Raw genomic sequence first — 15,890 nt, 5'->3', positions numbered from 1 at the left:
CTGGTGACATTCCCTCTTCATCACAACAGTTAAAGCTGCAGGAGCCCTGCCCTCTTTTGTATACTATACTAGAGCTGTACAACTCTAGTATAGCTCCTGCAGCTTTAACTGCTATGATGAAGAGGGAATTTCACCAGTTGCTGCATGCATACAAATGACACCTGCTGAAATTCCTTTTTCTATGCAACTGTTAAAGATACAGGAGCCCTTTCCTCATTTTCAGATGGGCACCCTAGTTTAAGACAAGAGCACAGTCAAGAGAAGGCAGCTCTACCACATACACAGCATTTTATTTATTTATTTTTATGTTTATAACCCATCTTTTTTCCTCTTACAAGGAACCCATGGCCCTCCTCTCCATTTTTATCCTCACAATGACCCTGTGAGGTAGATTAGCCTAAGCGTCAGTAACTGGCCCAAAGTCACCCAATGAGCTTCCATGGCTGAGTGAGGACTAGAGCTCGGATCTCCTGAGTCCCAGGCCCACATTCTAACCACTACCCCACACTGGGTCACATGAGCAAATGTGAGATCCACTCCACTGAGGTCCATGCCCCCCCAGGTGAAAGCATCCACAGCCCATGCCTCTGGCAAAAGCCATCACCCTGCTGCAGACTTTCCCAACTCGCTGCTTTCCAGATGTTTGGGACTTCAACTCCCATCAGCCCCAGCCAGCACAGCCAATGGTCAGGAATCCTGGGAGTTGTCACCCAAAACATCTGGAAGGCATCAGGTTGGGGGAAGCAATCCCATCATGTGTCCAGCATTGGGTTGGAAAAGACAAGTATGTCTTCTGTACCGCAAAGGAACTAGAAACAGGTCTGAATCTACACCAAAGGGTTCTCGCAGGAGCCTTTTCAAGGTCTGCCCAGCCTAAAGCCTTTCCCTGCTTCCTTTCATAGCTGCAGCTGGAGGAAGAGAAATCAAGAAGTCTTAAGTCAACTCAGTTTTAAATTGAGACGCATGAACCTGTCAATTCCAGTTCTTCCGAGGATCTCATTTTTTTCTTCCTGATACACACATTTTTTTGCAAGCAATTTTCCTAATATAATGCATTTTGAATTGTTAAGTTCAGTAGTATATATGTTGTGTACTTTCCCCTAATATGTGGATTTTTTGCACTCATTTTTTTAAATGAGTGAGAACTCCCTTTCAAAATTTGGAGACGTCTGAATTTCAAAGGATGATTGAGTTTCAGTTCATGCATTCATTTGAAAGTGCGAAATGGGATATGTTTTCACTCAAATGCGAAACAAGCAGATTTCTCCCCATCCCTAGTTCTAAATCTAGGAAAGGCAGAGAACCATTGATTCCTGATAAGAGCCATAAATGGTGACGACAGCCATCATTTAAATTAGGAAGAGAGGGGAGAGGTTCAGAGACGAGAGATCTAGCAAAGGCTATGGGCCAGGAGAGCTAAACAGAGCATCCATGTACAGAAGCAGTTTACCTTTGAATCCCAGGGGGTTGGTGACAAACTACAGGGGATGGCCATTCATTTCATTTCATTGATTATTATTTCTATAGTGCTCCATAGCCAAAGCTCTCTGGACAGTTCATAAAAATTAAAAACCATTAAAATGCACTATATAAGGTATAAAATCATTCATGTAAGGACTTAAAACAGATGGCATTCACAACAATATGTATCTTAAAACAATTTAAAACCACCAGCCAGAGACAATCCAGGACTTGATCCAAAAGACTCGTAATATGCTGCCAAATGCCTGAGAGAAGAGGGAAGATTAAACTGGTGCAAAAAAGATGACAATGTTGGCACCGGGCGGGCCTCATCAGGGAGATCATTCCACATATGGGGGGCTACTACTGAGCAGGCCCTTTCTCTTGTTGCTGCCCTCCAAGCCTCCCACGGAGGAGGCTGCCGGAGGAGGGCGTTGGATGCAGGGTGTTGCCAGAAAGAGGCTCAGAAACATACAGGCAGCCAATGCGAATTTAGCCTGGAGGAGCTTTGTGCTGGAACCTGCTCATGATATGTGAAGGGTTCATTCATGATGCAGTGTTTGCAAAAAGTCACTGGCTGGCCGTGGGACCTGCCACCCTGCTACCTCTACACATCTGTTCACTCCCTGCCACTGTGGCCTTCCCCAAACCGGAGCCCTCCAGATGTTTTGGATCACAGCTCCCATCATTCCCAGCCAGCATCAACAAAGTTGTGATCCAACGTATCTGGAGGTTGGGAAAGCCTCTGGTAGCTCCCACCTGTCATGGGAGCCAGATCTGGAAGCCAGATTCCGGCTGGACATCAGGAAAAACTTCCTGACTGTTAGAGCAGTGCGACAATGGAATCAGCTACCTAGGGAGGTTGTGGGCTCTCCCACATTAGAGGCCTTCAAGAGGCAGCTGCACAAGCATCTGTCAGGGATGCTTTAGGGTGGATTCCTGCATTGAGCAGGGGGTTGGACTCGATGGCCTTGTAGGCCCCTTCCAACTCTGCTATTCTATGATTCTATGATCTCTCTGTGAACCTTCAGACACTCAGTGAACCTTCAGACCTGTGAACCTTCAGACACTCAGCAGGTTGTACTTGAGCCAGAATGCCATGGGAAGGTCCAGGATCCGCACGTAGCTGCAGGAGGGCCCCAAACTGGCCGGGATCCCTAAGCAACGTGTCATGCTAATTAAGGATCCAAGAGGCAGGGGGATCCTGGCTTCTCAGGAGAAGCAGTATCCGAATTTCCCCCTTGAGATGTGGAGCTGAAGCTGAGCTATTGCATAGTTCAAGGGAACGCAGGTTGCTTGGGCCAACTGCCAGATGGAGTGGCCGCCTGAGGAAGAAGACTCCCTGTGGGAAATGAGTTACTCATGAGTAACACTCTCCTCGCAAGCAGACCTCCCTCTGGACCGTGGCTTTGGGATGTCTAGGAACACAGACTTCTACGGAGTCAGACCCTTGATCCATCTGGCCCAGTATTGTTGACACTGGCTGGCAGCAGCGGCTCTCCAGGGTTTCAGGCAATAACTTTTCCTGTCCTTGAGATGGCGGTGGGAATCGAACCTGGGACCTTCTGCATACAAAGCAGGGGCTCCACCTCTGAGCTACGGCCCCTCCCCCAACTGTCTTTGGCTCTTGCTCTGGCTACTGACCCGTGATGGGTTCTAGCCTCCTTGTCTTGACACTCCCAGAAGCAGGACATCTCCTGAGATTGGGAAACAAGCTGGTTCCAAACACCGTCGCACCCGAGGGGAACAGCCAGGTTAGCCCTGTTGTGCGGAAGGAAGGCTCTCCCATCCCCGCCGTTCAGTCAGGCCAGCCTGGACCAATGGAAAGCTTGCCCTGGAGAACCACTGGATCATCATCCCAAGGGGGAGCTCAGGGAGCCGTCTGTCTCTCTGCACACTTCTGGGAGAAGAGGGTTATGGAGGGCAAAGAGAGGCAATGACCACAACAGACGGAGATCTCTGTTTTTCTACAGATCCCTAGGAGTCACGAAGGATGCCGTCTGCTTCGGAGCAGGTCTCCTGCAGTAATTATTTGTATCAGAGGAGACTCGAGTCAGACTCACGGTCCGAGAAACGACTTTTGTGGGTGATTGAGTCTTTCTTACCCGTTCCGTCTGCTGCCGCAGTATCAAGCCAGCTGTGAGAGAAGGAGCAGGACCCTAATGTGTCTCACGCGCTGTCAACAGAACGGCTCGCTCAGTTCTAATTGCAGGATCTTTATCACCAGAGTCAGCCGTGGCAACCTTGATGAGCCTGGCCATGAGCCTGGTGGGGGTGGACACCCACGGACGGACTGGATTGTGAACGGGGATCACGCGCCCAAAGACCAGTGAGAACCGTCTGTGTGGAGTCCGTTAGAGCGCCCCTCCCCTAGAACCTCTGGAGATGGATTCCTGCCTTGAGTGGGGGTTGGACTCAATGGCCTTGTGGGCCCCTTCCAACTCTGCTATTCTATGATTCTATGTTAAACTCTTAATTGTGTTAAACTCTTCTTGGGGAAAGGTATCTTTATGTATTCATTCATTCTAAAATTCTTATTCTGCCTCATAGTGCAAGAAAGGGTCTCAACGTAGCTTATGGATAATATACAGTTATACCATACAGTAAAAGACCAGTAAGCACAATGGGAAAAAACAAATCAGCCGTCTAAAGCACAACTAAGTCAAACCAAGCCAGGAGAGAAAGATTGATGCTCCCTTTTTAACCCCCATGATGATTTCTCCAGCTTGCCTTCGTGCATGAGCCATGAACTTGGAGTAGCCTTACACGGCTTGGGACCACAATACCTGACGGAACGCCTCTCCCGACATGAACCTACCTGCTCACTGCACTCTACATCTAAGGTCCTCCTCCGAGTGCCTACTCCGAGGGAGGCTTTCTCCGCTGTGGCACCCCGGTTGTGGAACGAGCTCCCCAGATAGGTCCGCCTGGCGCCTACACTGTACTCCTTTTGTCGCCAGCTGAAGACCTTTTTAGTCTATCAGTATTTTAACACTTAATTTTAACTTAAATTTAAATTTTACTGTTTTAACTTTGTATTTTAATTTTATATCAATTTTGCTGTGTGATTTTTATCCTGGTTGTGCTTTTAATACTGTATTTTGTATTTGTGCTTTTAACCTGTGGGTTGTTTTATTATGGTTTTAATTTTTGTGAACCGCCCAGAGAGCTTCGGCTATTGGGCGGTATAAAAATGAAATAAATAAATAAATAAATAAATGAGCTCGGAGGGTGGCAACAAGGGACAGGGCCTTTTCAGTGGTGGTCCCCCAATTATGGAATGATCTCCCCGAGGCTCTCTTGGCACCAACATTGTTATCTTTTCGGCGCCAGGTTAAAACCTTTTTCTTCTCCCAGGCATTTAACCGCATTTAACATGAGCTGAGTTTGTTTGTTTTTAACGGACCCCAGAATAGCTGTTTTTATAAGGACACTGTTGATTTTATGCTTTTTATGTTTTTAAGCTTGGTATATTTGTTTTTAATGTTTACTGTTTTTAACTTTTGTAAACCGCCCAGAGAGCTTGGGCTATGGGGCGGTATATAAATGCAATAAAATAAACAAACAAATAAATATATAAATAGATCTGTGCTTCCAGCTTTGGAAATTGGGCAGGGGGCTATAAGAAAGAAGGCCTTGTGCTTCCCTGTAGAATGCTGACTCCTTGTGGAACTGGCTCTCTAAGGTGGCCCATTAAGAAAGAGGGTGGCTGGCTGGCCTCCTTAGAGAGCCAGTTCCACAAGGAAGCAGAATGCCCTGGTGGGGGTGGGACATGGAAGGAGGCCATCCTTAAAGAACCTGAGTGCCCATTCCAAGCAGAATCACTGAGACCTGAACCTTTATTATTCCTTTCATTATCATTATTTATACTGCTCCATCAGTGTACACATGGCCTTACTGAGTTGCACAGGAAACATAAGACAGGTCTCTGCCCTCAAGGAGCTTACAGTCTAAAACAGAAAAGGGTGTGCACCAGTACACATAGCTGAAACTTGGTTGTATGAGAAGATAAACCAAAGGCCATGTGGAAAAGGGGGTGTCTTGAGGGGTATTTTGAATGAATGGAGAGAAGTGGCACCAGTGGAGCCTGGTGGCTCTGATGTCAGTGGGGCTGTGAATCCGCTCCGGGTTCCAGTCAGAAACAGTTGGAATTCTAAGAGTCAGAACTCTGAAGGAGCTACCCAAGGTGTGGAAGCCAAACACATGGCCCTGGGAAGGGCAGAAGCAGGACGAGAGACTTTTCCTGCTGTTCTTCCCCAGCAACTGATATGCAGAGCCATCCTACCTCTGAATAGCCACTGGCCCTGTTCAGAAGACATCTTGAACCACAGCGAATAAGGCTTTTATGGTCACTACATTCAACATCTAAGGTCCTCCTCTGGTTGCCTACTCCGAGAGAGGCTCGGAGTGTGGCAACGAGGGACAGGGCCTTTTCAGTGGTGGCCCCCAGACTGTGGAACAATCTCCCTGACAAGGCTCGCCTGGCGCCAACGCTGCTATCTTTCCGGCGCAAGGTTAAGACTTTCCTCTTTGCCCAGGCATATGGCAGCACATCTTAATCACCCACATGTTTATTTTAACGGTTTTTAATGCTTCGTGTATGTATGGTCTGTGTTTTAAAATTTTAAATTTTGTATACTTGTTTTTATCTCATTTTAGAATTTCTGTAAACCGCCCAGAGAGCTCTAGCTATGGGGGCGGTATATAAATGTAATAAATAAATAAATAATTTTTTGCCGTATTCACCGTGGTTTAAGTCGTCTTCTGAACAGGGCCACTGATAGGGTTCTCCTCCAAGGATTTGTCCAACTCCCTTTTAAAGCTGTCTAAGTAGGTGGCCAGCACGACATCTTGTAGCAGTGAATATGTGCCATGTGCAGTGAAACAGGGTTGATAGTAAGAATAACAGCCTTTTGCTACATGACCGCTATATATGTACGTATAAGTGTATAAACTCCATGTACCTTCACAGTCCTACACTGCATAATTTTATACACCTCTGTCACGTCCTCACTTACTCATCTTTTTCTTAAACATCCCACATGGCACAATCTTTCATCACAGGGAAGTTGCTCCTTCCCCATGATAATTTTGGTTGCCTTTTTCTGCATATTTAAGGAGGGTCAGTGGAGGTTGGTGCCTCCAGTTTCAATGGGGTGGTGAGTCCATTCTGGGTTTTAGTTAGAACCAGCCAGTACTCAAAGGTGCTATCCAAGGTGCTGCACCCTATCCCCAATATAGGTCCATCAACTTGGCTGGTTCTATCTAAAATCCAGAATGGAATCTCCACCCCTCTGAAACTGGAGCCACCAAACACCACTGGGGAGGGTGTTCCATTCTTAGCGGGCGGCAAGGGAGCCACTGACATGAGCCGGACAGCATCTTTGGTTCAGCAAAGTCAATCTCTTTAGTTTCCTTCTCTTCCCCTCCCTTGCCCTCAATTCTGTTTCAAAATGTCTACATTCCGTACCGAGAAATGCCCCAATACATTATGCACATTACGGACATTATAAACACATTTGGTTCCATAGAAGAGTTGAGGAGGGTGAGTATTAGGGACTAGTATTAGGTGGTTGGTGAGGCAAGTTTTGTAAGGTATGGGGGTGTTTCAAAGTGCTACATTTCTCAGCTGCTAACTCCAAACTCAACGGGTACGATTACAAGACACATCTGTACTATCCAAGGCAGTGGCCTAATCTACACCAAGCAGGATATTGCACCATGAAAGAGGTACGAAAGCAGTATATAAAAGGCAGGAGCCACACCAAGCAGGATATAGCGGTATGAAAGCGGTATATGGTATGTACCAATGGGCCCCAATAGTGGTCAGTGCACTTCAGTACCGCTATAAAGCAGTATTGTGGCTCCTGCCTTTTATATACCACTTTCATACCCCTTTCATAGTGCAATATCCTGCTTGGTGTAGATTAGGACAGTGTATAACATGTGTTATTGAAGTGATGCAGGGAGTCACTAGGGACAGATGCATCTCTCAGCTTTGCTTTGCTTTCTCCCTGCGTTGAGTTCTGGTTCTGTCAGGTCCAAGTCAGCGATCAGGTTCTTGTTTCATCTTGATTACCAAAGAACCTGATCAATGATTTGGACCTGGCAGAATCAGAACCCAAACTCAACACACTCCCACATTCAGTTTTATTACACCTCAAGTTCTTTCTGTCCTGTTTATGCAGAAATCTGTGGATTTGGGTAAGTTCTGATCAAACAATGAAGGAAAGGAACTCTCGCCCATCTGCACCAGCCCAGTTTAAAAGGCACAGCTATTCCCAGCAGGGAGAGGAACATGTTGTACCTGCCTGCCATGGAGCGGTTAAAGATAAGGAGCCCATCAGACAAAGGAAAAAAAGACACCTTAATTCCGCCCCACCGACATATTTGAAGACACCGGGATTCAAAGCCAAGGCTTTTAAGAGCTAAGACCTCAAAGATTGGATGGACCTATCAGTTCCACTTTTATTTTTTAAATAAATCTCAAGACGTTTCCATCCTGTTGATGGAGAAATGTGTGGATTTTGGCAAGTTATTATAAAACCCCCAAATCCGAAATGAAACCCTCACAGGGCCCCAGGGCTGACGAATACGGCCTCTTTCCCAACTTTGTGCACACACCTCCCCACTCACAGCCTACCTTTCTGGGCACTTTACTCTCAGCTAGGCTTCCAATGATTGCTTAGAGCAGCTCTCCCCAACCTGGTAACCTCCAGATGTGCTGGACTACAACTCCCACCATCCCCAGCCAGGCTGGCTGAGACTAATGGGAGTTTTAAGTCTAACACTTCTGGAGGAATTCAGGTTACCAGGAATTACCACCACCTTGCCTTCTTTGTAAGCGTCCCGGAGGCATTTGGCTGCCTTCTGTCAGAAACAGGATACTGGGCTTGATGGACCAGCAACCCAGTTCTTATGCCATCATCCCTACTGTTCTCCCAACCTACCGTCTTAATTGTATTCAAACGCCGCACCTTGCCTCACCGTAGGGCCATCTCTGTCTGGCAGATTTATTATGATTATGATTCCACCCACCCACCCACCCACCCGCTTTAACAAGAAGCTGAGATGCAGCGTGAGATTGTCCCCTTCAGCAAGGTCAGAGCAAGGCTGGGACATGATGCAGCAACTGTGAGCTTATTTTAAAAATAGGATTAGCAGCAGCAGGAGCAGCGCTAAACCCACCCGGAGCCATTGCCGAAAGTGCTGACTCAGCAATGGAGATGCGCCATCCGGGGGCAACTGTTTGCACACAGGTCTGCCTCCCTGCTGCCACCCAGAGAGGTCTGGGGGCTCAGAAGCATTGGGGGTTTCTCTGCTTGCTTCCTTCCATCCTTCCTTCGCTCCTCCTCCTCCTCCTCCTGGGCCTAGCTGGGCTTTTGCCATGGTGCAGAGGAAGAGAGACATTGCAACACCCAGGGGAGATACTGCTGTCCTTGAGGGGTCCTGGGAAGAGATTCGGTTTCTTGATTTAAGACTCTGGCAAGCCGGTTTTCCTCCTTGGTTAATATTTTATTATTGGCTGCAAAGATGACTTTGTGGTTACTGATATCTCTGCCGCTGCATTTTACTGGGTACGTGGGGGGCAGAACGGACAAAAATATCCACGGAGATTCCCAAGGAGGCGCGATTGGCACATGGGGAGGGGGGAACTCATGCCAAGGAGCAAGAGAACCCAAGGGGCCCCTCCTTCGTGCCAATGAGACGCTCGTAGCGTGATGGCTGAGCGGGAGGGGGGCAGAGGCCTCGCGCGTCAGGACTTAGCGCTGCCACGAACTCACTAAATGGCCCTAGGCATGAGCTCATCATAGCTGTAATACGGATGTAATAATAATGACAGCACACCTGACAAGGCTGTGTTAAATAGCCTTGTGGAGTGGTGTGGTAGTAATTTCTGGCGGGCAGAAGCTCATCATGACTACGACCACAACCATGCCCTTCAAGGAGAATCCATAATCACACCTCCAAGCATATAAGTATTTTTTTATGACTTATAAAAGAACAAACACTCTGGTTAGAAGCTCCGACATAAACACAGGCCGTCAAAGCAAAGAGACCAGTAATCACATCTCACAATTCCTATTTCAGGCCACGGGAGACAGGCCGTGATGTCATTCGTGCTAATTGTGTCGCGCTGCCATAAGGGATCTATAGCACAAGACCTGTAGCTTTAGTTTGTGCGACGGGTCTCCTGGGGTATTCCCGTCTCACAAGCTAATGCTATTGGCATTGCGCTAGAGATCTCCTACGCTAGCACGACGTAATTCTTGTTAGCAGAGTGATGTCGTTGGATCCTGCCCAATGACCGCAATCCTATGGAGAGTTACTTGAAGGGCTGGTCCAAGATATCTGCTGCCTGAGACGAAAACAAGATGGCGTCCCTTCCCATTCCATGTACAGAAGACTGAACATTTGAATGGGTCAGGATCCTCCACCACACCTGAAGGCAACAGGCTAGCTTGGGGTGCAGAGGGAAGGCTACGTGGCACACAATTCTCTCTTCCATCACCTTGATGCCACCTCCCTGCATTTGCCGCCTGAAGCCCACCTCACTTTGTCTCATGGTAGGGCCGGCTCTGGTTACATGGGAGTAAGTTCCACTGAACTCAGCAGCGCTTACTTCTAACATCATGGGTTCCACTTGTAAAACACACTGAGCTGAAATGTTTAGCTTTAAATTAGAAATGCAAGCAACATTGAAAGAAGTGCTAGCATCTAAACTGCTAGAGTGAAGTAGGGACTTCATTAAAGGAAAGGAAAGAAGTCTATAGCTGCTGCTTGCTTATTTTCCTCATCTTCTGAACTTCCTGTATGCTTGTCTGTGAAAAACAGTAGTAAAACCTGAAAGCCTCATTGTGACCTCCTTCACTTGCCAGAGCAAGGAGGCCTTGTCCATTACCCTAATAATAATAATAATAATAATAATAATAATAATAATAATAATAATAATATATTTATTTATTTCTTACCCGCCTCTCCCTTTGGATCGAGGTGGGGAACAACAGTAGAACAGGAATCAATACATCTTAAAAATGCTGCTGCAGCAGAAGCTACACTCTCACGCATTCCCACTCCACTACACCACTAGTCTTGCAATAATGCCTGGGCAGCACTCTAAACACTCCAAAAGCTCTATGCAAATTATGCTCTCCAAAGGCTCTACAGTCACAAGGCACTGACAATGTGAATCAGACTTGGAGGCACAGGCTCGGCCCTCACACTCACAGTCTAACAAACTCAAGCACAAGCAAAAGGGATGTAGGGAAAGGGCAAAGGACGGTAAATTTATTTCAAAACATACAAATCCATAAGTTTTTAGGAACCATTGATGTTTTTGCTAAGACGAAGGGGGCTTCCTTGGTCCTCTAGCTAGATTGTCCTGCCCACCCAACCCTCACACACACTTCTCAGAAAGGCTGTAATTATTCTCTACAGGGATAGCAAAAACAATTCCTTAAATCACAAATTAGTGCGCAAGCTTCTGAGTCCACTAGAAAACGTCAGGCTGAAAGCTAAGCAAAATATATCCTCATCATTAGGGGATGGGGAGAAATGCTCTTTCTGGACATGATGGAAGCCCACGTCTGCATCATACCAGAAGAATCAATCTTTCTTTCTTTCTTTCTTTCTTTCTTTCTTTCTTTCTTTCTTTCACATCCATCCTGAAGAAGATTTCTATGGACACAGAAGTTGGCATACTACTTTGCAAGATTTGGCTGATCCTAATAGTGCTGCTTTACTATCCCTGCTTAGGAATTTTAGAGCTTGCTGAATTGACCATGATGGTGATATACTTCTTCATGAATTCTCCTTATAGATGTAACATAGGCCACAGCTAGACCTAAGGTTTATCCCTGGATCATCCAGGGGTCAAACCTGTTCATCTAGGTGACACACAGGGGATCCAGTGCTCAGGCAGGGGCGAACCCTGGATGATCCCAGGATAAACTTTAGGTCTAGCTGTGGTCATAGATTACCTGTATTTACAGAGCTACCTCTCATACTGAGGGATGATTCACCTGTATGGAAGCAGGGAATGAAGAGCCCAGGCGACCTCTCTCTCTCTCTCTCTCTCTCTCTCTCTCTCATTCTCTCTCTGTCCCCCCCCCCCCCCAATGCTTCTATTAACCTTTTGGGTCACACCCAAGGCACGGTCCCTGAACTGGTTCACTACAAAGCCTGACTTTCTACATTAGAAACAGAAATGAGGAAAAAAGAATGGCATTTTTTCACATGTGCTTTTTCTTTCCCTGCTTGCATGAAATCTACATACCAGCCCCAAAGCATAATTCCTAAAATGCATTTTGCACAAACTCAGAGGCACCCTCTTTACTATTATTTCGTATCAAAATAGATTCCAGTGTTGAACCATGGCTCATGCTGCGTCCACCTGGCCAACGGTCCACCTAGCTGAGGATTGTCAACAACTCTCCAAACTTTCAGGAGGAGTTTTCCCTCCAACCTCTGACCCCTTAATGAGGGGAATCTGAAATTGAACCTGCGTACCCCACTTTTTCTTGAGCTGCAGCTCCTTGCTAGGAAAATTCAGTGTTCCACTTGAATCTCTCCTTGCAATGCATGGTACGTATCCTCATCTTTATGTGATCCAAAATACCTGTGTGATCCTGCAGAATTCACATGAAGCTAGATTCTGGAGCCAGAATATTTTTTTTACAGAATTCCAGCAAGGATATGAACCTGCCACTTTCAGCCCCAAAATTCCCCAGGACAAAAATTCTTTACTTATAATGGCAAAACCTGAAATCAGTAAAATCACCCTAAGTTAAACAACAGGGCTCATTCACACACAGCGATGTTTAAGTGGAAAGAAGCAGGTGGAGTGGATGCAATCGGATTTTTTTTCCACCTCAGGATCATATAAAGGCTGAAAAAGGCAATTGTTTTTTGGAAAGTTTAAGAAGCTTGAAAGAGGGTTTGATGTCCATAATGTGTACATTATGGGTCGATTTCCGCATTGAGCAGGGGGTTGCTCGATGGCCTTTTAGGCCCCTTCCAACTCTACGATTCTATGATTCTACTTTTGTCTTTGCTAAGCCAGATCGGAAGACGTTTAAATAATAACACAACAATAACCTGCCAGACATGTTTGACCAGTGGTAGCAGTGGGTGAAAAGACAACCATCTGTCAGGGATGCTTTAGGGTGGATTCCTGCATTGAGCAGGGGGTTGGACTAGATGGCCTTGTAGGCCCCTTCCAACTCTGCTATTCTATGATTCTATGAAACACGGGTGCACATCCCAGGTAATGAAACCACCACTAAATCCTGCTCTCTTAAAACCATGATCTGTCTCCAGTCAAAGTGTCACATGATTGCTTTGGAGAGTTATGTTATAACTTTAAACCATAGTGGCACACCTGAACCACATGGCAAAACTTTGCAGAGAAATTGGTAAATCTGGATCTAGTGAAGCCATCAGACACCCTTCTTCACGCAGGCAGAGGAGCAGGCAAAAACATATATTCATTCAGTCCACATTTCATCATTTTGTTCCTACGAATCCGGGCTGAGATGCCAAACTGTGCAAAGCTGGTATAAGCAGGGAAAGAGGCCCAGATCTCTCCCCTCTTTATATACAATTTTGGGCCTTTTATACACTTGGATACACTTCAAGAACTATTAGCAGAACATCCATCCGGGGGAGACAGGAGAGAAGGGACACAAGAAGCTGCCTCATATCGCATCAAGCCATTGAGCTCAGCACTGTCTACCGAACCCTCCCCCAACCTGGTGCCCTCCACATGGTTTGGACTACAACTCCAGCATTCCTGGCCACTTAGCCATGCTATCTGGGACTGATGGGAGTTGGAGTCCCAAACATCTGGAGGGCGCCATGTTAGGGAAGAGCGGTCTACATCACTGCCAGCAGCGGCTCTGAGATCTTCCCCAGAGGTCTCTGCTGGGAAATGCTGGGGATCAGACCCGGGTCCTTCTGCATGCAAAGCACTGAGCTACAACCCTGTGTCCCTTCCCCAGGATGGAAATGCACCCTGCATTTGCAAAGTGGGGGCGACGGCCATCCAAGGTGGATTTCCACAGGAGGGTGTACGTGCATTGATTGTGAGTTGTCTTCCTGACATCCTGCCTCTCTCCCACACAAACCTCTAAGAAGCACACACTGGGACTTCAGGATGGGGGTGGGTGGGTCTCCCCTCCAGACACAGGCTGGAGCTGGACCTGTGTAACTTCACCAAGGCTGCTGCAGCTGCCCGTGCCTCCCTTCAGGCCGGCCGACCATCACTTCTCGTTCCCAGCAGTCTCCTTTCTTCCTGCCCCGAGGCCCAGGCCTGAATCTCGTTCCCTGCCTCTGGAGGTCAGGCAGGCGCCAACTTTGTATTCCTTTCGGCGCCTCCTGAAAACGTCGTTGCTCCAGGAAGCCTTCCCTTCATGACCAGCCACGGTTCACTTTGCTTCTTTTAAAATCTATTTTAAAGTGTTTTATTCTGCTTTTATTTTATCTTGTACACTGCTCCGAAATTTTGAATGGGGAGTGGCCTATAAATATTGTAAATAAATAAATAAATAAATAAATAATAAAATAATCCACCTGCAGGGCTTTCCTCCTCCTCCACCAGTCCCACGGCCTTGACCGGAGGCAGGGCTAAGCCCCCAAGTCCTTTCAACATCTTTTTCCCCTCATAGAAGTTCTCTTTATTTTGCTTTCTCTAACATTGCTCCTGAGGGAGAGGCTTGTGATACTGGAAAGATTCACAACACTGTGGTTGGTTCGTTGAAGAGGCATCCATCGTGGTTCCTCTTTGGATACCCCGGGAGGAAAACTTGGCCTGCAGCCACTGTGGACTCTGAGGGAAGGAAAGGGAAGCCGAAAGGTTTTGCTAGTAGGCTTGACCTCCTCTTCCCCACTGCAGCTCACAGGCTTTCCACGAGGGAAACATTTCCCCCCCCACTCAGGACGTTCTTTAGAAACCCCCAAAGGAAGAGCAATTAGTTAAGACAACGAGGCAATGCATTAATCACGAAGATTCGCCAGAAAATGCAAGCCGAAGCGGGCCCAATGATTGTGCTCAATCCTGTCAGACTCGGAGCCAGAAGCGAAGCGAAGCGAAGCCATGGAGAGCGCTGAGGCTAATGGTCACACAGAACCCCTCCCTTAAGAGAGCTGAGGGGTTACACTCTCCCGTGGGGCCTTTGGTCTGGAATCAAGGAAGTTGGTGGGGTGGGAAAGGCAGGCAGGCAGGCAGGCAGATGGGCAAGAGAGGGACGGAGCCGGGTGGCCGTGAAAGAGCCGGAGCAAGGGAGCGTTCTCTAGTTACCTTCCATCGACATGGGCTCCAGGATCCCGAACTGCTTGAGGACTGCGATGAAAAGGATAATGACCACGGCCACGGCGCAGAGCTCCATCCCCTGGATCGCCATTGCCAGCCAGCGTCCCGCGACAGGCAGCGCAGCTCTGGGGGCATGCGTCTGGCACCCCCCAGGGCCAGCTCAGCCCCCCCCCGGGGACCAGAGTGAGGAAGCGCCCGGGAGCGATCCGTCGGTGGCGGAAAAGAGCCAGTCCTGCCGCCCCCTTGCAGGCTCACATCTTCGAGTCCTCACATTGGAAGGGGCTGACGGGCCAGTGCCTCCTTCAGGTCTGCCCCATAGGGTTGGCGTAGGGCAGAGGGGACGACCGAGAGTGGGGGGGAGGAGGGGGCAGAGGGGAGGCGGCGGCAGCACGGGCAGCACCCGAATCGCTGCTTTGGATCATGAAGGAAAAAAACAAACCTCAAACTTTGAAAACTTGGAGGGCAAAACTTCCCCGGCGGCTGCAGCCGGCAGCTGGAGTAAGTTCCTGGTGCAGCTCTAGCTTCTTCCCAGAGGCAGAGAATGTCATTGCTAAAAACCTTCCCGGATCCAGCTAGGCAAGGGAGTCGGAGCCCACCTCGTCCCGTGCGGGAGGCAGGGGTCAGCCGGAGTTTCTGAGGGGCATCCCCCACGCCCTGCAATGCACCGCTGTTGGAGAGGAGAGCATCCCCCGGGCACGGGCATCTCAGCCGTCTGCAACGCCATTGGCTACAGGAGCAGCTATAAAATATCGGCCCCCACCCTGAGAAGGGGAGGGAGGAGAGCAGCTGGGACTCTCTCCTTTGCACTCCTGGCAGTGCAATCCGGGATGCAGGAGATGAGGATCACCATGGCGACGCCGTGGTCCAGCCTCATCCCCGAGGAGCAAGCCGGAAAGTGCTCTCTCGATGAGCAGCCTGGGTGTGTTTCACACAAACTTGTGGTTTGTTCTGGCCCGTTTGCTTCTTTTTTCCCAAGCTCCTATAATGTGTGGAAGAGCAGAGCGGCAGGACGCTCCACTGGTAAGCTTAACAGCTGAACCTCTGAGAGGAGGCTGGGCATCATTCTATGATTTTTATGCTACATTATGTTATGCCTTTTTTGCTGATTTGGGGGGAGGAG

The 15,890-nt window shown here is 48.0% G+C and overlaps 1 protein-coding gene across 1 annotated transcript in view; it reads right to left on the bottom strand.

Moving 5' to 3' along the window:
- Positions 1-15,042, bottom strand: part of KCNIP3 (potassium voltage-gated channel interacting protein 3) — a 47,308-nt gene extending 32,266 nt beyond the window's left edge. The window contains exon 1 of the mRNA XM_063139385.1: positions 14,759-15,042. Within this exon, the coding sequence (XP_062995455.1) occupies positions 14,759-14,861 (103 nt within the window). The 5' untranslated portion in view covers positions 14,862-15,042. The remainder of the gene's footprint in view (positions 1-14,758) is intronic.
- Between the last annotated feature and the right edge of the window lie 848 nt (positions 15,043-15,890).

This window comes from Elgaria multicarinata, chromosome 12 (genome assembly GCF_023053635.1).
Source record: "Elgaria multicarinata webbii isolate HBS135686 ecotype San Diego chromosome 12, rElgMul1.1.pri, whole genome shotgun sequence".
NCBI classification, from domain to species: Eukaryota; Metazoa; Chordata; class Lepidosauria; order Squamata; family Anguidae; genus Elgaria; species Elgaria multicarinata.
The sequence above is the reverse complement of the archived record's forward strand: the minus strand, read 5'-3'. Positions and strand labels throughout refer to the sequence as shown.